Consider the following 21,605-nt stretch of genomic DNA (forward strand, 5'->3'; position numbering starts at 1 on the left):
CATTACAGTCTTAATTCATACTGACAAATGTACAAGAGACATACTGGCTGCTCTGCAGAATAAGTCATTTTTTCAGTGAGTCCTACATGTTCGCGGGTGACAGAGTTTTCTATAACTCTACAGCAGGAGAACATAGTCATGGTCAAATTGAGAACCCACACTTCACACTGACTGTCAGGTTGCTTCTGAACTCAGGCTGCAGGAAATAAGAGAAAGATGGTTCACCACAGCAGAAATCCTTACAATTCACTACACCTGGAGGGAGAGGCTGAAGTGGGTACGGCCTCATCTATTCTGAGCAAAGGCAGCAGCATAGGAATGTCTGTAACCTGACATTTGATTTTCCTTCAAATATTTGTATTTTTATCTGTAAAAAATACCAGGGTTTGTCGCATGATCTGCGTTGATATGTTAAATTTTCTAATAAAGAAATTAAGTATTCCAGAGGTCTGTATAATCTCTTAGTGAATATCAATTTTCAATAACTATAATTGTTCCCATCAAATGTAACATTTTCTCTATAAACAAGTATTCATATACTTAGTGTTTACTTTTTGAATTTTCAACAGCAGTATTGAAAATTAATGAAAAATACATTTTCAAAATACTTCTATCACCAGATATTTTGAGTCAGCAGCCTGGGATTTAATGATATCCCAAAACTGGATTCTGGAAGCCCCTAAAGGTAGGCACAGCTTCCCATTTTTAATATGCAATAAATGTAATGATTAGGGATTAAAAACAGGAAAATTATTTAATCACTGTGACCATTTTGAGTAGAGGAATAAATAACATAGACACAATTACCCGAAGTCTATTTTTGAGTCCTGATGGGAGATCTAAGAAACTAAAGAGGAGGAATTGAAGCAGGAATCAATATGTGTGCATATTTAGAAAGTCTTGTTCAAGGTGTGGTCTGGTTGGTCATTGTGTTAGCTCTGGCCCCTGCTCTATTGATGATTGCTCTACATCAGGGTAAATATGTCCAGCATATTCCTGTTTTTCTGGGAATCCAGGGTGACTCAACAGCAAAGGGTAGGGATGGCAGAATTTTCTTGCTTTTAGTCAAAGTAAATAAGAGACAGAAAAGAGCAGAGATTATAAAATTGCTTGCTACTTTCAACAACCACCTTATGGGCCAAATAATTAAACTGGGCATAGTGGGACAGGCATGCAGTCCCAGCATTTGTAAGGCAAAGGCAGGCAGATCTCTGTGAGTTCATTTCCAGCCTGTTCTACATAGTGAGTTGCAGGACAGCAGCTTTTAAGACTTATGGCATTCATACTATTTGGAATACAAACAAACAGAAAAACCCTTTACTTGCTTGCTATTTGTCTGAAACAGATTAAATGGAAAAATAATGCCTCCAAACGAGAAGAAACCTCTTACCAGTATGTAGTATTCTATGTGACAAAGGGTGTTACACTATAAGACCAAAGCAAACACTTAACAATTAAAGGACTGTTCATTTATACTCATCTTTTGAAAATGTTTGGAAAAACATTTTCATTGATGCTAACTACAAATGAATAAATAGAATTTTTTAATTCTTAAGAAGAAAAGGAGAATGTATTTCATAATGTTATATTGGGTTTATATAATCCAAATTCTAATTTCTTTAAGTTCAGGCTCATTTAAGCATCACTTTTATTCAATTTCCTCTAATAATATGGAATGTCTTATTTCTGCATTACTTACTCTCTGACATGTTATTAACATATTTTCTCTACAAGTGGTTATTCCTGCTCATTTCTTCCCCTTAGTTGGTCTTACAATTTACTAGAAAGAAAACCTCAGAGATATTGCTGCATTGAAAAAAACCAAGCAAAGAAAAAAAGATCTCAAAAACAAGATTCTGGGTGTTCAATTCATGCCATATATCTTTCTTTACTTCCCAAGCCTTTTAATAAAAATGGGTTATGCATGTATATTATTATTTATAATTTGCTTTCGTTGGATGCATACACAGATGTTTGGAGCAACTTTAGACTTCATCTAAATGTTTTGTTTTGAATAATTCCAGTATTTTCAACAAGAAAAACATTCACATTAAAATTAAAACACAATTGAATATCCTTTAAAATACTGGAATGATGAAACAAGTTTTTTTTCATAGAATTTCTTGAGCAAAAAGGTATCCCAGGAGCAGAAGTTATGACTCAGCGATTATGAGTGTTTGCTGATCTTGTAGAGGACCTGCATTTGGTTCTCACTACCCACATGGCTGCTCACCATTGTTTTCAATTTCAGTTCCAGGTTAAAAGATGATCTCTGCTGACCTTATGGCCACTACACACACATGGTGCATTTAACATACATGCAGAGAAAATACCACACACATATTATTTTAATAAAATAGAAATATTTTTAAAATACCCTTTTACTTTCACATAAATACTAAGGCCAGTCAGCAACGTGCTCTCCTTATCCTCCTTCTGAGAAGCTCAACTTTGCTGTAATGTGATGTGGGATTTCCCTCCATATGTTTTGAATACCATTGGCGAATAAAGAAACTGCCTTGGCCTGTTGATAGGGCAGAACTTAGGTAGGCAGAGAAATCTAAACTGAATGCTGGGAGAAAGGAGGCAGGCAGAGTGGGAAGAAGCCATGGAGCTGCCACTGGAGACAGATGTGCCGAACTTTGCTGGTATTCCACGGCCTTGTGGTGATTAACAGATTAATGGAGATGGGTTAAATCAAGATGTAAGAGTTAGCCAATAAGAAGCTAGAGCTAATGGGCCAAGCAGTGATTTAAAAAAATATGGTTTCTTGTGATCATTTCTGGATTGAACAGCCAGGAACCAACAAGTGGCTTCCTACAACAGTAATGAAGGATATAGAAGCCAAGGGCAGCTCAAGGTACTGAGAACAAGCGATGGTTGAGAGCTTGTCCAAAACAGGATATTTATATCATTTCTGCTGACAGTCAGGCTTCAACTCAGAAGAGGACAGAAGTAAGAAGAAAGAGCTAGAAAATATAATGAAGACAGAATTGCTGCAAGCCATGCTACAACCATTGCTAACACAGTCACACAGCAGTGGCAATTATCTGCATTGTGCCTGGAGGACTAGAACTTTCAACAGTCAACCTTGAGATAGACAGAGGCTAACAGAGCCCACTGACAAACTACTGACTACTGATGCATTATGAGGGAAGGTCAGGCATTGTCTTCAGTTGTGTACCCAATGGTGAGCCTTCCAGGCTCCAATGGATAGTTCCAAACCTTTGGCCACACTGAAAAGTCATCAGTGTAGAAAGAAAAGCTGTAGGGAAGGAGAGCAGGAAACAGAGGCATGGGATAAAGGAAGCCTATGGCAGGTAAGAATAAACAGAATTCATTGTATATATAAACGAATCTTCAAAATGGCTCCATTTTGTAGTTGAAGAAATTAGACCAAGGAGAAGTAAAAGAACCAGGCTCAGGATATGTGTAATGTTCTGCCACATAATAACCCAACCACATTATTCCAGAAGCTACATACTATGGTATAACAAGTGTTAACATCCTCACTTCCTGTTGATAGTATGGTCCAAACTGGCTCTGCATATGCTATCTCTTCTAAGAAAGGGATGTATTGAATCTCATTTTTTAAATCATCTTTCTACATCATTCTTTGCCAATAAATTTAGTCTCTGTATAGGGCAGAGGCAACTTCAGCTAATCTAACTTTGTTGCTGTCATTTGCCACGCAATTGCTTGAGTGTTAGTGGGAGGAGACTTGCAGTCTGATCTGTCGTCAGGTCTCTAGCCCATCAAATCTTGTTGTCCTTTTAGAGTTTACTTTGTTTTTGAATATCTTGCTCCTGCATAAGTATAGAAACAGATGTTTCAAAAATGTCTCATAGCCTCTTAAAAATACCTCTGGCTTCTATATGTGTCCCATAACCTCCAAGGCATAAGTAACACTATCAAGTAGATGAGGATATGTTCCTAAAAGTGGGAGGGGTAGTATGTTCAAGACTTTTCTGGGGAAGTTTAGAAGCAGTACTCCTGGAAGAAGTCATAAATTATTCATGAGAAAATTTCTATTAATCTGATATCCCCAAATTGTTCAAATATTAAAAGTCACCCAAATATGCAACAGGTAGAGATGAAAACCAGCAGTGTCACGGCAACCATCATGCAGGCCAGCTTTGTTGGATCTTTATTAAGCAGCTGTGGAGGCTTATGACCTCTGCTGTTCCGTTAGATATGGCTCGGCCAATTTATACCTATCCTCTAGTCTATAAAACTATGTGCTAAATAAAGTTCTTTCCTTTATGAAGTTAGTCTACTCAGGTATTTCATTATAGCAACAACTTATGCATTATTACACTATGCAAGTAATTCTAAGGTATTCTGTCTCTTTAATATATCACAAAGTCATTTTTATGACTCATAATGTATTTAATCACATCTACTATAAAAAGAACATAATATGACCATCTCTTTTCAGCATGTTTTTCTATGGCATAATTCTTTACTAATTCTTTTGGCAGTTTGATATCATGCACCACAATCCCAATCACTTCTCCTCTTTGCCCCTCACACTTCAGCATCTCCCTAAAAAAAATAATTAAAAACAAAACAAACATGCAAAAACCCTCACTCCTCTGTCTTTCTCCTGTACCAGACATCTTTTTAATAGTCCTAGTGTCTCCGAGAGCTGCAGTGAGTCATACAGTATACACCTTTGTTCAATCAGTTACACCCACAAATGTTCATTGCAATGAGTAATAGGTCTGGTTCAAGGTCTCGGCCATCTGACACAACGTTTTAACTGCATGCTTACTGAAGCTCCTTTTGGTTATTGTGCTCTTGCCCAGAGTCCTAGAGATATTGTGTCAATGATTCTACAGAACCATCTTGTTGCAATAGAGTCTTAAATAATACTTGAGTTTTATTGAAAAGTCTGTGAACTTCTCTAAAAATACTAATATTGGAATCTCTATATGATATGGAAATTGGAGGTTTTAATTTAATATACTTATCTATTTAATATACTTATCTTATTCAATTTAATACACTTATCTGACTTCACACTTCTTTTAAAACATTAAAAAAACAAGATTTAGGCAATGGTCTAGGGAGTAACATTATTGAAATATTCATCAAAGGCATGAGTATGAGCTTGAGAGGGTGATGTCTGTAATTCCTTAGGAAGCAATAATGTAGCTGACATCTTTTTACAAAGAAAACATTTTGCTTCTGTGCACATACAAATTGCAAGTCCAATTAAATATACATGTTAAAAACAATAACTAAACCTATTCTGCAGCAGTCTTAATAACTCATCTATACACAAATTATAACAATAATTATTGAACACTTAAACATATCGTAAGAGTAAGAGTTTCAGAAAAGATCAAACTCTAGGTTGTAAGCCTTTCAAGCCTGGTAAGCAGGGTGGCAACCAGCCCTTGTAGTCTGTGTTCTCTTGTCTAGTCCCAGTATTATGGGAACCCTTCTTTGGGCAAAGAGAGAAAGAATGGACAAAAAAAACCCCAGGATATTTGGACCCTGATTCTCAAATGAAGTAATCCTTGAATGGAGTCTTATACATTATGGTTGAGGAATAAATTCACAACACAGGAAACTCACTCAAATAATATCCTTTGTTTTCATATTTACTATTTACTAATGTTGAAATAACGTGCAACATTTTTTTCCAAATAAGGGACAAGATTTTTTTCTGGAGTCAAATATTAATATCTTGTACTTGAGACAGAGGTTTTTGTATGTTTTACTGGCATGCTTAAGAGTGAAACTTGCTATGTAAGATTTTATTAGACAGTGAATAAAAGACACTCAGAAGTCAATGTACTTAGAGAGTTTACTGGTGTGGTCAGGACATAGATGGGTTCCACAAAATGAGGAATTTTCTTCTGCAGATTTCAGATGCTCTTTGGTAAAATTCTTAGCTTTTGAGTTAGTGAAAACTAGTGGTCTACAATGAATATGTTCCAAAGAGTTTAGCTGACATTTGATAGAGTATAAAGTAAGAGGCATATATGGGTGGCAACTAGTTCCTCCCCCATCTAATCTAATGACAACTCTCCACAGGTATGTGCAAAACCTACCCTAATTTAAAAAACTTTTTACATGTGTGCCAGGAGGCTTTTCCCAAACAAAATTTCAGATCTTATCATGTAGACAATTAACACTAACCAATATAATTTCCAGTTATCTTAATTAGAACATGCTATATCTTTCTCACTTCAAGCTTAACTGGCACAGTCATCATAAAACCTTGAGGTACACTAAGTAATTCTGAGAGACAAAAAATTGCATTCTTGTTTACTGTTTGAAGGCAACTGATCTGGAAGGCTGAACTGACTGCTTTAAGAATTTCTAATGAAACAAATGGAAGACATTGGGTTAAGGAACTTCAGCAGGTTGATGTATAGGTGTCTGTACTTCCTTTGTTATGAGTACAAAAAACACAATAGGGAAGTTTTTGTATTGCTTTGAACATTACTCTTTTCAAGTATGGTCAGATGTTTATAGCTTCAAGTTTTGAATACTAAATGCTACTAAGTAATACAGCTGTTTCCTGAAAGTAAAATAATTTATCTATTATATTAAATATTTCTCAGTTTTAAGTTGCTGATTTACCACATCACTGTTCTTTTCAAGGCCCAAACAGCTGCAGTTATTGCTTTGAAATGCATAAGATTCTTTGGTGTACAGCCATGTTCCTGGCCAACCTGTCATTTCCCATAATGATCATTTATGATCTTGTCTGAGAGGAAATCAGCTGCAGCATTTAGATGCCTTCCATTTGCCTGACTTTTATATTGTTTGTTTAATGTCCAATATCGATGTAGAGACTATGTTGTCTACCATGTTAATCTGAATTTTCTTTATTGATTGATTGCTTTTGGTGCTTCAATTGAAAAGATACCAGTGTAGATATAAATGCCAAGAGACAAAAGGCATGAGGCTAGACACATGAATTTCTGAAACAATAATTTCAGGGCTGTAATGCACACTCTTAAGATCAATTTAATTATTTTTTTGTGAGAACATATGTGGAGTTAAGTGTCTGTGCAGAAACAGACTTGCTAAAAAGGCATGGCTTATTTTGAAAAATGAATCTATTTATAGGTTCAAAGCGAAAGTGCATGCAAACTGCTGTAAGTTAAACGCTACATAACACAGAAGTTCATGAAGACTAAGCTCCTTCGTTGTCCTCGAAGATGCTGATGAGGCTTGCAAGACACAGAGCTAGGGTAGTTTTGGTAGACATATTTAATATGGAGAAGGGAATGCATGAATGATCTTTAATCAGAAATGAGATAGCTGGAGTTTGGTACATTATTAGTGGAATCTATTGTACACAGCATGTGTTATTACACTCTGTGTCGTATTGCTTTTCCCCTTTATGTCTCAGGAGACACTGAAAAGTAGCCAGCCAGCAAAATCAGTGTTAAATATAATAAAAGATGTTATCATGGGAAAGGACATTTGTTTTGATTTGCATCTAACCGAAAATTTTTATTCTTATTCCTTTCACATGTTGATTGGATATTTTCATTGTTTATATAAAATATAATACTAGTGATATCAAGGAAACTACTGTGTTCTCTAATTTAATGTTTCAAACATAGACTAATTATGAAGACATTGTTTCTAGTTACAATTACTAAAGCCAAATCTCTAGTCAACAATTAATTTAGATCTTGGGAACACTGGGTCTTAAGCAGTTTTAGGTCACCTTTGGTAATGATTTACCAAATCCACACTACTAAAAGTGATCAAAATATTGCTTATAACCACCATTATTAAAATGTTAAACTACGTACTATGCACCTATGATGGTTAACCTTGGTTGACAATTTAGTAGGAACACTTCAAGCAGTTGGTGCATCTATGAGGGTATTTCCAAAGAGGTTTCACTGATGAGGGAGACTCACACCAAATGTGAGTCACAACATCTTATTGGCTGAATTCCCAGAGTAAATGAAAGAAGAAAGCCAGTAGAACACAATTGTTCAGTGTGGTCAGCAGCATCACTTTCTTGTAGCAAAGGTTTCCCTGTCACAAGCAAAAGTAAACGTTTCCTACATGAAGTTGCTCTGGGAATGTATTGTGCCATAGTAACCAGTGATGTGGGATGTCCTTCTGTATACGTGTTGCTTTATTGGTTGATGAATAAAACCGTTTCAGCCTATGGAAGGGCAGAATTAAACCAGGCAGGAAATCTAAACAGAGATAAATAGAGAGAGCAGAGCCAGGGAGATGTCATATAGCTTCCAAAGGAGACAAATGCTGGGCTTTTACCAGTAAGCCATGGCCTTGTGGCAATACACAGCTTAATAGAAATAGCTTAATTTAAAATGTAAAAGTTAGTTAATTAGAATCCTGAGATAATAGACCAAGCAGTTTTGCAATTAATATAGTTTCTGTGTGATTATTCAGGTCTGGACACCCAGGAAACAAAACGCAGCCTCTGTTTACAAAACGGTGCCAATGTGGGGTGACTTATATCCACATAAAACCTGAGAAAACTTGAGAAGGAATTCTAGACACAAAAGAACAGAGTTAAGCATGGCTTCTTGCTAACAGCATTTTCTCATGTGGTCTCAGTTTGCTAGAGGCAAGGAGAAGCATGATTCCTTTAAGAGAAATCTTTCTGACTCAGCATTAGCAGCAAAAAAAAAAAAAAATCATGAGGGATTCATGGCTCATGCTGAGAGCAGGAACTCTGACAAAGAAACTATTCACCAACAGTAACTCACAAATGTCTTGGATCCATACACATGCCAACCACTGGTAATTGCCTGAGTTAATAATACTAGGAATTAATTTCTTCTTATTGAGTAGGCCTTATATACAATTAAATGCCTGTTGGATAGTGCCCAGATATAAGTACCACTATTGCACCTTAGGGGACATCTTGTGATTCTTGTCAGTTTTGTGGTTTGTAGGCTATCAAAACTGAGTAGGACTATTGATATCTTTTTCCAGTGGCATCCTGAATATCTTCTCCTGGTATTAAAGGAGCTAGTCAACAGGAAGAAGACTTCAAGATCAACTCTGGTTCTATTCTTTTAAGTCCTATGCTCACAGTTTGAGGTATCATTGGTAATAGCATCTCACCTATAAGCTCTGGGAAGTAGACTAAGAAAACAATAATACTCTGTGATATTTGGAAGGGAAGCTCTCAATATTTTTAAGATCTAATATGGCTTTTGATGTAGACAAATGCCCACATGGTACAACTTCAGTTAGGGTGTGTGTGTGTGTGTGTGTGTGTGTGTGTGTATGTATGTATGCAATATTACATATAATTTTAACAACCATAAGATTCTATGACTATTAGGGTCTTTTCAGATACACATTGTGTATTTATCCCTCTTGCCTCTACTTCCTCTATATTGCCCTCTCTCCATCATGCCCAGTTAAATCTTTCCCACTTTTATTTTTTACATTTCCTACTTTAAAGCAGCTCTGTTCTCTTAGTTCCTTCTTTAGGGCTCCTTCCACCTCCAGATACTCTCACCCAATAACTTTTTACTTTCCTAGTTTCTGCAGGTCTGGACTGAATTATACACTTATTCCTAAAGATTTAGAGCTAGAATCTACTATCAAGAGAGGACATGTTTTTGTTTGTGGTACTTCACTCAGTATAATATTTTCCAGTTCATTTATTTATCTGTAAATTTTATGATTTCATTTTTCTTATACATGAGCAACATTGCATTGTGTATATATACCATATTTTCATTGCCCATTTGTCACCTAAAGAAAATTCAGGTTTCTAGTTCCTACCTAATGTGAGTAGAATGGTGATGAACACACAGCTGAGCAAGTATATGTGGAATAGACTGTCCACTTCTTATGCTAAGTAGTAGTATCGCTGGGCTATAGGGTATTTACTTTAGATTTGGGGAAATTCTCCACACTGATTTCTAGAGTTTGCAATTGCCAGTTTGCAAACCCACCAGTAGCAAATGTTAGTTCTCAAAGAAAGGAGGCAGAGTCAGGAGAAGCTATGGAGCTGCTACTCAAGACAGATGTGTTGGAAATTTGCTGGTAGGCCATGACCCTGTGGTGATGCACAGAGAAAAGGAGATGGGTTAAAGGAGCTAGAGCTAATGAGCCAAGCAGTGGTTTAACTAATATCATTTTTGTGTGAGTATTTCAGGAGTTTGGGCAGCCAAGAAATGAAAAGGTGTCCTACCTTACAACAAATTGTCATCTACATGGCCAACTAAAATCTACTTAAAACCTAAGAGAAGCCGGGAGATGGTGGCGCACAACTTTAATCCCAGCACTTGGGAGGCAGAGGCAGGAGGATCTCTGTGAGTTCGAGACCAGCCTGGTCTACAGAGCTAGTTTCAGGACAGGCTCCAAAGCCACAGAGAAACCCTGTCTCGAAAAACCAAAAAAAAAAAAAAAAAAAAAAAAAAAAAAAAAAAAACCTAAGAGAATTTGAAAAAAAAAATTCTAAAAACATAAAAATATACAGTTTAATACAGCTTCTTGCTATTTGATGGCAACATGCCACAGCTCCTTTAAAAAAAGTTTTCCCGATTCAGTAGTAGCAGAAAAAAGAACAAAAACAAAAACATGCCACTTTGAAATGCTGGCTTTCTGGGTCTTGCTGCCAGTTTGAACTTTGACTCTTTCAGGAGACTGATCATTTGAATGGGTTTTGTGAACAATGTGCTACGTCTTGCTTGGTAGCAAAATGGACTGGCTGTGTGCCTAGAGATGGGGCATTGTGCATGGTTCTTGGAGGTGGCAAGCAGTTCTGCCAAGTTGGCCTGGGCTGGGCAATCAGGCAGTGCTATATTTTCCCTAGCAATGGAGCAGCTTAAGTTTTTAAGGAGTACTTAGTATTTTATGAAGCACTCCTGGACAATAAGAATTGCAGATACACAATAGGACAGATTTAGACATAAAAAAACGTCTAAACAAGACACAGTGTATTTAAAATAATGTATTTCAGCTTTGGAGAGAGAAGCAAAAGAATATAGCAAGTTATAATATAATATAACAAAGTCTTTAAAGAGACAGACTACAGACAGTTATAGATTAAAAGAAGTAAAGAAAGGATAAGCCATGTAAATATGGAGAATACACAGAGAGTCTGGAATATGTATATTACTGTGTTTTCTTTTAATTTTTTGACTGTGAAGGAGCTAAGGACACAGACGCATTTTATTGTATGAGCTACTAAACTAAAACAGCATGTATATTATAAAGGTATCTTTACTTCAGAATTTGGGTCTATTGATATGTTGCTTTGGAAAAGAGGTTCTTCTTTTGATTCCATAGAAAATGTGAAACTGTGGATTGCTTCCAGACTAATATGGTTTGATGCATGAAGACCCCCTGAAAGGTCGCTCTGAACACCCCCAAAAATTACTTCAGCCAACTGCTGACTGAGATGAACCTAACACACAGGATACACCATGAAAGACCTGATTATTAGTGTCCCCAATCAGCAGGAAGCAGTATGGACAAAACTATGCCCATATTCCCAAAGATTGTTTATAAATGTTTCTTTACATATAATGAGGGATATGTTATAGAAATTTGCACTGGTATGGATCTTGGTTTATTGATACAAATTTAAGGCCAATTTTCCTATACTGTGTATATATAGTTCTGCTCTTGATTAAGGTATTGTGATTGTATGGCTCATTTTAAAATGTAATGTATAATTAAAAATATAGGTTAGTAAAAAGTTGTCTATAATGGTCAAGCTCATAGTCATGTTAGTTAGGTTTTCTAGATGTGCACATATGTATTTCAGATGGATAGGCATTTTTCAAACCTTTTGAAAACTACAGAATATGCCATGTAAAATGTTTAAGAACTTTAGACTTTTCATGACAATGAGACATATCTGTTCTTGTCAACATCAATAGCTTTAAGAGGATGATTGGCAGTGAAGAGACTCCCTATAGAATTTGTTAGCCATGTGGTCAAGAAACTGTTCTTGCCTGAACTGCTTGGTGAACAGCATATGTAGGACCCAGAGAGAAAATACTGCTAAACTAGCCTAAAGGTGAGATGGGCCTTCAGGGCTCCTGCTTTATGAAAGAGTCTGCTAGACATTCTGCAGACAGAAGAAAGGGACTGACAAACTGCCAATATAAATGAAACTGTCTTTGAAATTTCCTGCTTCATAAAATAGTCTGCCAGATACTATGGGCCTATAGGCTGAAGATGGATGCCCCAATGGTACAGAAGAAATTTGGGTGAGTGTCCAGGTAGCAAGAAGTATCTGTCAATTCTAGAGATTCAGAAGTTGCTTACAGTGTACTTCCTGTTTACTTAGATAATATTATATCCTTCTGAAATCTTTGATGGAGTTGAAGAATTTATAGTTATAATTAGTTTCCTTAGACATGATAATAGATAAAATAGATATAAACATTGTAACTGTAATTTTTATTTTATACCTGTTTTGTTATATAATTTTACTATGTTAAAGCTAAAACCCTCCTTTTTATTTAAACACAAAAAAAGGGAATTGACGTGGGATTCCCTTCTGTATGCTGTGAGTAAGATTGGTCAGTTAATAAAGAAAACTGTCTTGGAGTGTTGATAGGGCAGAACTTATATTAGTGGAGAAAACTAAACTGAATGCTGGGGGAGACAGATACTGGAGCATTAGCCAGTAAGCCATAGCCATGTGGCCATGCACAAATGAGTAGAAATGGGTTAAATTAATATGTAAAAGTTAACCAAAAGAAGTTAGAATTCATGGGCCAAGCAGTGATTTAATTAACACAGTTTCTGTGTGATTATTTCAGGACTAAGTGGCCGGAATAAGCGACTCCCTCACAACACTTCTTCCTTAATTGCAATTGCTCATTGTATTATTGACTTATCAGAATTCTTTTCACAAGTATTTTGTTATGCTTGTATTCATAAAATTGTTGTTACACTGGTGAAATAAAAATATTTTCTTTTAATTTAGGTTGATTTTTTTTCTCGTTTTGTCTATTGTCATTCAAAGAGCAATATTTTAAAATGTATTGACTTCATTAAAATTTAGTGATTGATGTATTTGAGTGTTATACTAAAAATATAGCCATTGTGAGATTCAGGGTCATAAAGAGTAATTTCCTGTTTTTAGCAAATGTGTATAGTCTTAGGATTTGTTTTCAGATATATTATGCACATCTTTACACATCTCATTATTTATATGCTATTTATTAAAATATTTTAATTCTTAACTAAGCTTTGTGCTTTTGTCAAAGATTAGTTGTTCATAATATGGATACATGTGGTCTTTACTATCTTCATCTTCTACTGATAACTTCCCTGGTCAGCTCCCACTAATATACTGGCTTACTAACTATTAGTTTGTAATATGTTGAGGTACAATAATGTTAGTTCTCCAAAAAGAATGTTTTGTTTGTTTGTTTTTATGCTTGTTTGTGTGTTTTGTCTTTTCTTTTCCCAGTCCTTTGCATTTTTGTCTAATGTCTAAAATATTTCATTTTGCTTGGCTTGTGATTTCCTGGAAAGACTGACATTTTACTGGATTGGATCTGGCAGAGTCTGAATAAGATATATCATTCATTATCTTCTGTTAACTTTTGTTAAGAATTTGATGGTTTTCAGTATTTTATATGTATTCTTTCAGACTGATATATATCTCATACAAGTTGATACCATTGTAAAAGTATCTTAAAATATTAATTTCAAGCTAGTGGTTATGAATGTAAGGAAACACAATTCTAAATTTTTAATTCTGATTAAATTCACTTATTATTTTAAATTTCTAAAAATACATTATCTTGTATACTTTACACATAAAGATTTTTCATTTGTGAGTAGATTCACTTTTTTTTCATTTTGGAAGAAATACATTTCTATCATCTTTCACTTGCTTTATTATACTGTTTATACCATAGTTCAGTAGATATGATCTTTGTTACCATCCTTTGCTTCTGTTTTATTTTAAAACGTTCTGTGGAGCTAGTAGCTTGGAGGGGCCAGGAAGAATGAGATTGTGAACAAGGAGGTCAAGACCATGATAGATACACCAATTTAAACAGTTTATCTGAGCTAATGAGAACTCGCCAACTCCAAAGCCTGGGAGGGAACAAGCATAAAACCAAACTAGCCCCCATTAATGTGGTTCACAGTTGCGTGGCTGGGGCACACTGAGGGTCCACTGGCAGCGGCACCATGATTTATCCCTACTGCATGTACTGGCTTTTTGGGAACCTATTGTCTTTGGTTGGATACCTTGCTCAGCTTAGATGTAGTATGAAGGTCTTGGACCTTCCCCAAAGCAATGTTCCTTACCCTCATGCCATGATGATACATAAAATGAATTGCTGATGTGATGATCCCTACTGTTGATAACTAAAGAATTTTCATCTCTCATGTTCTGGAACAAAAAGGGTTATAATTGTCTTAATATTTATATGTTTGCATAAACTATAATTTAATTTATTTCAGGTTATTGTCAAGACTGGACCAGGGACTTTTCTTAGTCTGGCAGTTTATGATAATTATATCTTCTGGTCTGACTGGGGACGAAGAGCTATTTTGCGTTCCAACAAGTACACAGGAGGAGAAACAAAAATTCTTCGTTCTGATATTCCACATCAACCAATGGGAATCATAGCTGTTGCTAATGACACCAATAGCTGTAAGTTGTAATAGGAAATAATATTTACTAATTATATAACCTTGTTGTAAGAATTCTGCTTATTTTCCATCTGCACAGACTCTTGAAATAATGACATAGAAAACATATTATTTAAAACACGGTTTGACCCATTAGCTCTAGCTTCTTCTTTGCTAACTCTTACATCTTAATTTAACCCATCTCTATTAATCTGTTCATCACTATGAGGTTGTGGCCTACCAGAAAACTTTCAGTATGTCTGTCTCAGGCAGTGGCTCCATGGCTTCTCTTGACCCTGCCTCTTTTCTCCCAGCATTCAGTTTAGTTTTCTCTGCCTACCTAAGTTCTGCCCTATCATCAGGCCAAGGCAGTTTTTTTATTCACCAATGGTATTCACAGCATACAAAGAGAATTCCACATCATTACCTTCCAAATTTTTCTCATTTATAGTAACATAAATTTTGTGACCTTGTGACATAATATTCAGAGTTTGACTATTTGATATATAAAAACTGCCTGAAATGTTTAATTAACTTCTAAAGTATTTAGTAGGTTAACATAAGAACAATTTCCGTTTTAATTATTTGTGAAATTCTACTTCAACTTCATTTATTTCCCATATCTTTAAAAAAATGCAGATTAATTTATTTTTGGGATAAGGATTTTCTTAGTATTTTTTCATCTTGGTTTATAAATCCACAGACATTGAAATACTTATGTAATTGTGGTTTGCAGTAGGAATAGCTCTGATAATGCCATGGCATTTCAAAATTTCTGAGTGCCCTGGAGGTCAAGGCCATTCTACAGTTTTCCTACTTAACTGTAATTAATGTAGAACGTGTGTGTATTCATCACAAAATGCTGCTCATGGCTCCCTTCATTGCAGGTGAGCTCTCGCCATGTGCATTACTAAATGGAGGTTGCCATGATCTCTGCCTTTTAACTCCTGATGGAAGAGTGAATTGCTCCTGTAGAGGAGACCGAATATTGCTAGCTAACAACAGATGTGTGAGTAAGTAATGATAATCTATGCAATATGCTTAAGATATATCGAAATTTTGTTACTGCATTCATAAAGTTTGTAGAGGTTCAGTTCTTTTCTATCTGTTTATTCGAGAATTCAGCTCATTCTAGTATTTTCTTGTAACTTTATGTGCTAAGTAACAGTATCTAAGAAAATAGCTCTGAGCCTATGGTTGGGGGATGACTGTGTTAGGACCACTTCACATGTTACTGTATACAGGATCGTCTATTAAATTGTAGCTGCATCTTCGAGACTCTTACAATTATGAAATCAATTACAGTTGAAATGAGCTAGAATTCTTACAGGAGACCAGTGGTCATCGAATAACCTCCTTCATAGTCTATGGCACTATGCAAATGAGAAAGAATGGCTCATGCAGCTTATTTGTAATCATTTCTAAACTGTTAATTAAGAATGTAACTTTGCAGCCTTGCACAATGTTTATTTTTCCCAAAGGCATTGCAGTCTTTAATTAGTACCATTATAATACACCCTTATTAAGAGCTAAATTTCCAAAATAAATAATGGTTCAAGTGTTTCAATATTGCCATGAAAAATTAGCAACCTACATAAAAAAGGTTAATTTCCCTTTAGCACCGTAACTCTTTATATGTGAAAAAGGTGGAAAGAGAAATATTTTGTTGGAGCTTGGTGAACTCATTTTCGAAATGTGCTAGTTTTGACACATTTCCCCTCCTCCTTTGTATTTTTTCCCTCATCATCCTTGTTAGGAAATAAACTGAAGTGGTTATGCTTACTCATTGAAAATAAGTATTTTTCATCTTTAACTTCACACTTCTTAGTCTTTATCTACCAGGAGGCTCTTTTCTTATATTTTGTGTGCCCTTTTGTTTTGTGAGCTGGTGTTAAAATCAAGGGCACATCTTAGCAAAAAAACGAATTCTAGCTTATTATAAGACTGTGTCATAACAAAGGAAAAAGTGCTACAACTATTCATTGAATTTTACCGAGGATAAAAACTTTTAATACATTGGGCCTCAAATTCCTAGAAAAATCTTGTTGACTAGCACCTTTCTGAACAGACTGTCTGACTGCCTGAAGTATCTTTTAATTTGCTTTTGTGGGTTGAGTCCTAATGATCAGGACCTGATGGCACGTGCAGACCCAGAACATCAGTCATTATCAGTGTCATTCATGTTTCATTCACGTCAATCAGGTCATACTATGGTGAAGGGTTCAGGCCATGGCTTTGATTTAAAAAAAGAGGAACATGAGATGTACTCACTCATATTTGGTTTCTAGCCATAAATAAAGGACATTCAGCCTATAATTAGTGATCCTAGAGAAGCTAAATAAGAAGGAAAACCCAAAGAAAAACATATAGGCATCCTCCTGAATATTAACCTTCATCAGGTGATGAATGGAGACAGACAGAGACACACTGAAGCACCGGACAGAAATCTCAAGGTCAAATCAAGAGCAGAAGGAGAGAGAGAACGAGCAAGGAACTCAGGACCGCGAGGGGTGCACCCACACATTTAGACAATGGGGATATTCTATCACGAACTCACCAAGGCCAGTTGGCCTGGGTCTGAAAAAGCCTGGGATAAAACTGGACTTGCTGAACATAGCAGACAAGGAAGACTACTGAGAACTCAAGAACAATGGCACTGGGTTTTTGATCCTACTGCATGTACTGGCTTTGTGGGAGCCTAGGCAGTTTGGATGCTCACCTTACTAGACCTGGATGGAGGTGGGTGGTCCTTGGACTTCCCACAGGGCAGGGAATCCTGATTGCTCTTTGGGCTGATGAGGGAGGGGGACTTGATTGGGGGAGGGGGAGGGAAATGGGAGGTGGTGTTGGGGAAGAGACAAAAATCTTTAATAAATAAATAAGTTAATTAATTAAAAAAAGAATTTTTTAAAAAAGCAGCAAAACACTGTCCAGTGAACAGTAGAGACCTGTTGTGCAAAAGTTTATGTGTAACTGCCCTTAATAAGCTACCTACTACCCTCTGCTGCTGAGAGGTGATGAGTCAAATATGAAAATGTTTTAAACATGCAGAGTTGCAGTGCTGTGGAATTGAAGTGTGGTACTTGGCCTCTCAAGGGGGCAAACTGCTGTGGACAATTTTTTTTTTATCAGTTATGTGTCTATTTTGAAATCATGTGCTCTATCAGCAAGACTGTAAAGTAGCTGTGGTTTTCTACTGGTCAATCCTTTGATGATAAAACAGAATATTTCTGACAAATTTAGAGCCATATCTGGACTGATTCACTTGCATTGTTCATGAATGTTAGTAGCATCTTTTTTTTTTGCTAACGCATACATGAGGGTAAATGTAGAAAACAATTTGTTGGCCCAATTGTTGGTAAAATATTTAGGTATTTACATCCCATACAACATTGTTAACCTCATAAGATCCATCACAAAACAGGAAAGGCAAGCATACTTTAATAAAACCTTTCCCATTTATAGAATGAGAGGAAAGGCACACTTGTCTTTAGATGGAGGCAGAAATTCTGCAGGGCTGGGTATGACATGCAAATGTGAGAAAGAATTGTGCTTGTACATAACTTATTTTTGCATTATGCATATTATCTGTTTGCATTCTGATGTGGTGATAAAACACACTGACTAAAAGTATCTTCGGGGGAAAATAGTTTATTTTATCTCTAAAATTACAGTTCATCATTGAGAGAAGTGAAAGCCAGAACTCAAACAGGACGCTGAAGTAAAACAATGGAGGGACACTGCTTATAGCTTGCTCATCTGGCTTTCTTACGCAACCTAGGACCACTTTCCCAGCTATGGACTATCCACAGTGAGCTGGGTCCTCCTCCATCCATCATCAAATTCAAAAGCTCTCACAAAAATAGCTGGAGGCTAGTCTGATCTAGGCAGTTCTTCAACCAAGGTCCTCTCTTCTGAAGTTACTCTAGTGGTGTCACAAATAGCATACATACGAGCAACATTAGAGAGAGTAAGCATGTTATGTTCATAGGTTGGTAAATATATACATAAAACAATTAATGAAAAGAGGTCATGAATTTGAAAGAGAACAAGGAGGAGAATGTGGGAGGCTTTGGAGAGAGGAAAGAGGAAAGAAAAGTTATAAAATTTAAAATATAATAACAAAAATGAAAAAAATAAGAAGCAAACTAGAGAAAATAATGAAAGTATATGACTTGTATGTAAACCCAACACACACACACACACACACACACACACACACACACACACACACAAACAAGGACTGCTTAGCAGACCAGTCTAAATTTTGTACATTTCATGATCTAAGAGAATTTTTTCCAATTATAATAGCACAATCATTAATATATTTCCCCTTAAGTTTCCTAGTAATTTTTAGATTTAAATCTTTTGTTACTTTCTGTGAAATACTATTTACTTTGTCTGGTAACTGAAGTTCACTCAAAAATTATGAAAAGTTCTACACTGAATAAATTTAATTAAATAATTTAAATTAGAAGTTTTAGACACATGTTTACATATCAATATTATATTAAAATTGCAAAAAATAAGCAATAATAAAAGTACACTGGAAATTTCAGGTAGCACTAGCAGGTAATTTATTGAACATTTCTGAAAATACAAAATCTTGGACAATCATTTGTGAAACTGGACTGTATTTCCTATAGATACCAACCCTAATTAAATTCAGAACCATGAATATGACTTGATTTAAATGTATAATTTTCTTAGCGAATAGTGTGACAAGTACACACCAGGACATTTCATACCCCAAATTATCGATTCCAAAATTTTGCTGATGAATCTAATTTATCTAGAGTAAAGAGATTATTAAGTTATTTTCCCTAATACACACCCTTAAAAGGGGAAACATATGGCATGCTTAAGACAAAACTGACCTGTACAAAAGGTAATCTGTACTTTGTCATTGTTTGCCCATATTTGCAGTTTACAACAAATCGCATGAGATAGGTAGAGAGTATGGAGCGAGGGAGAGAAAGAGACCTTGGTCATTTTTCATGAACATCCCAAGGTTTTAAGATTTGATGACATGGCTGTGGTGGTAGACACTGAAACTATCAAGTTGCAAACTGTCTAGAGTTCTTTTTCTTTTCCAATTTTCCACTAATTCCTCCAAGCTGTTTCTTGGTAGGAAGTAGTGGTTTATTGTTTTTTCAGTTCTTGTTATTTATTTATTTATTAAAAATTTTCACTTTCTCCCCTCCTCCCATCTCCCTCCCATTCCCTCCACTCCCCTTCCCTCTCATTCTCTAGTCCTAAGAGCAGTCAGGTTTCTCTACCCTGTGGGCAGTCCAAGGTCCTCCCCACTCCATCCAGGTCTAGGAAGGTGAGCATCCAAACAGACTAGGCTCCCACAAAGCCAGTCCATGCAGTAGAATCAAAACCCAGTGCCACTGTCCTTGGCTTCTCCGTAAGCTCTCAGTGTCAGCCACATTCAGAGAGTCCGGTTTGATCACATGCTTGTTCCATCCTAGTCGAGCTGGCCTCAGTGAGCTCCCATTAGATCATTCCCACTGTCTCCGTGGGTGGATGCACCCCTCGCAGTCCTGACTTCCTTGCTCGTGTTCTCCCTCCTTCTGCTCTTCATTTGGACCTTGGGAGCTCATTCCAGTGCTCCAATGTGGGTCCCTGTCTCTATCTCCATCCATCGCCAGATGAAGGGTCTATGGTGATATGCAATATATTCATTACTTTGACTATGGGCTAAGGCCAGTTCAGGCACCCTCTCCTCTGCCGGTTCTGGTGGCACAGGCCGGTAGGATTTACTGAAGGAGGCAGAGGCAGCTGATCAGTTCTTGTTTTAAGTACTAATTTGCTGCTGGATCTCAACAGCAGAAAATTGAGAAGATCAAATTAGATGTAGATCAAGAAGGGACCATGACTTGGTTAAGAAGACTTCATGCCCATCATTAAGATATGGCCCTCTCTTTATGGAAAATTTTATTGCTTGGGAAAATAATAGTAAGGATACACCAACATATTGTTAGAATACACAAAATTTATTTAACTGGTTATTTTGTTTGAGTTTTGAGACAAGATTTCCCTATGCAACTTTGACCCACATTGAACTCACTATGACCCACAAAGGTTATGAACTAGTAATCCTCCTGTATCAGGCTCCAATATTCTGGGATTACGGGCTTTATAGGCATGCGCAACCATACCTAAGTAAATGGTATTTTCCTAAAAGGCATTTTTTTAAGACTCCTTCTTTATATGTCAATTATAAAATTCAAGCTACTGTTTCCTCTGCATTCATATGATCAATAAATGATTGTCAAAACATGCAAATCACCATAAAATAGAAATAGAAAGATTAGTCAAAAAATACTTTACAAACAACATCCCAAAGACTTGCAAAGGTAAATTAATAATGACAAAATGTATTTCAGCTCATTTTCAGTGAAGTAATATAATGAACTGCTGTAATTTACTTCATTTTATATGTTTATATAATAGTTTAATTTTATAATTAAACTTAAGGAATATAATGCTAGTAATGTATAATAATTCTCATTGTATAAATCTTTACTCTTACTTCCTTCAGCTAAAAACTCCTCTTGTAATATCTATTCTGAGTTTGAGTGTGGAAATGGGGAGTGTGTTGACTATCTGCTTACCTGTGATGGAATCCCTCATTGTAAGGACAAATCAGATGAAAAGCTGCTTTATTGTGGTAAGTGTCGGATGAATACTTTATCATTGTAGAAAAATATTTCTGAGTTGGTTTAATAGTTTTAAATGTATTTGTCGGTCTTTATTTTATGTGAAAAATTTCTTTAATGTTTCCCCTGGAAATGTACCTCTGAGGCAAATTGACTAGACTTTGCTTGTTATAAAATGAGACCCATTATTATCTACCCAGATACCAAGGTATTCACTGAAGAATATTGTTACAGTTTTCTCACCCTAAGATGCAAATTAAAAGTGCATTGGAGGTAGTTTTGTAAACTGCCTTGTAATTTTTATTTACCAATAATTTTAGGATTTTATTCCTAAAAACCTAACTCCGAGGT

The 21,605-nt window shown here is 36.0% G+C and overlaps 1 protein-coding gene across 1 annotated transcript in view; it reads left to right on the forward strand.

Annotated features, from left to right (window-relative positions):
- Nucleotides 1–21,605, forward strand: part of Lrp1b (LDL receptor related protein 1B) — a 1,720,116-nt gene that overhangs the window by 1,442,816 nt on the left and 255,695 nt on the right. Inside the window, exons 44-46 of the mRNA XM_075985306.1 lie at nucleotides 14,419–14,611; nucleotides 15,477–15,602; nucleotides 21,137–21,265. Coding sequence (XP_075841421.1) covers nucleotides 14,419–14,611; nucleotides 15,477–15,602; nucleotides 21,137–21,265 — 448 coding nt within the window. The remainder of the gene's footprint in view (nucleotides 1–14,418; nucleotides 14,612–15,476; nucleotides 15,603–21,136; nucleotides 21,266–21,605) is intronic.

The sequence above is a fragment of the Microtus pennsylvanicus genome, chromosome 9, assembly GCF_037038515.1.
Source record: "Microtus pennsylvanicus isolate mMicPen1 chromosome 9, mMicPen1.hap1, whole genome shotgun sequence".
Classification (NCBI taxonomy): domain Eukaryota; kingdom Metazoa; phylum Chordata; class Mammalia; order Rodentia; family Cricetidae; genus Microtus; species Microtus pennsylvanicus.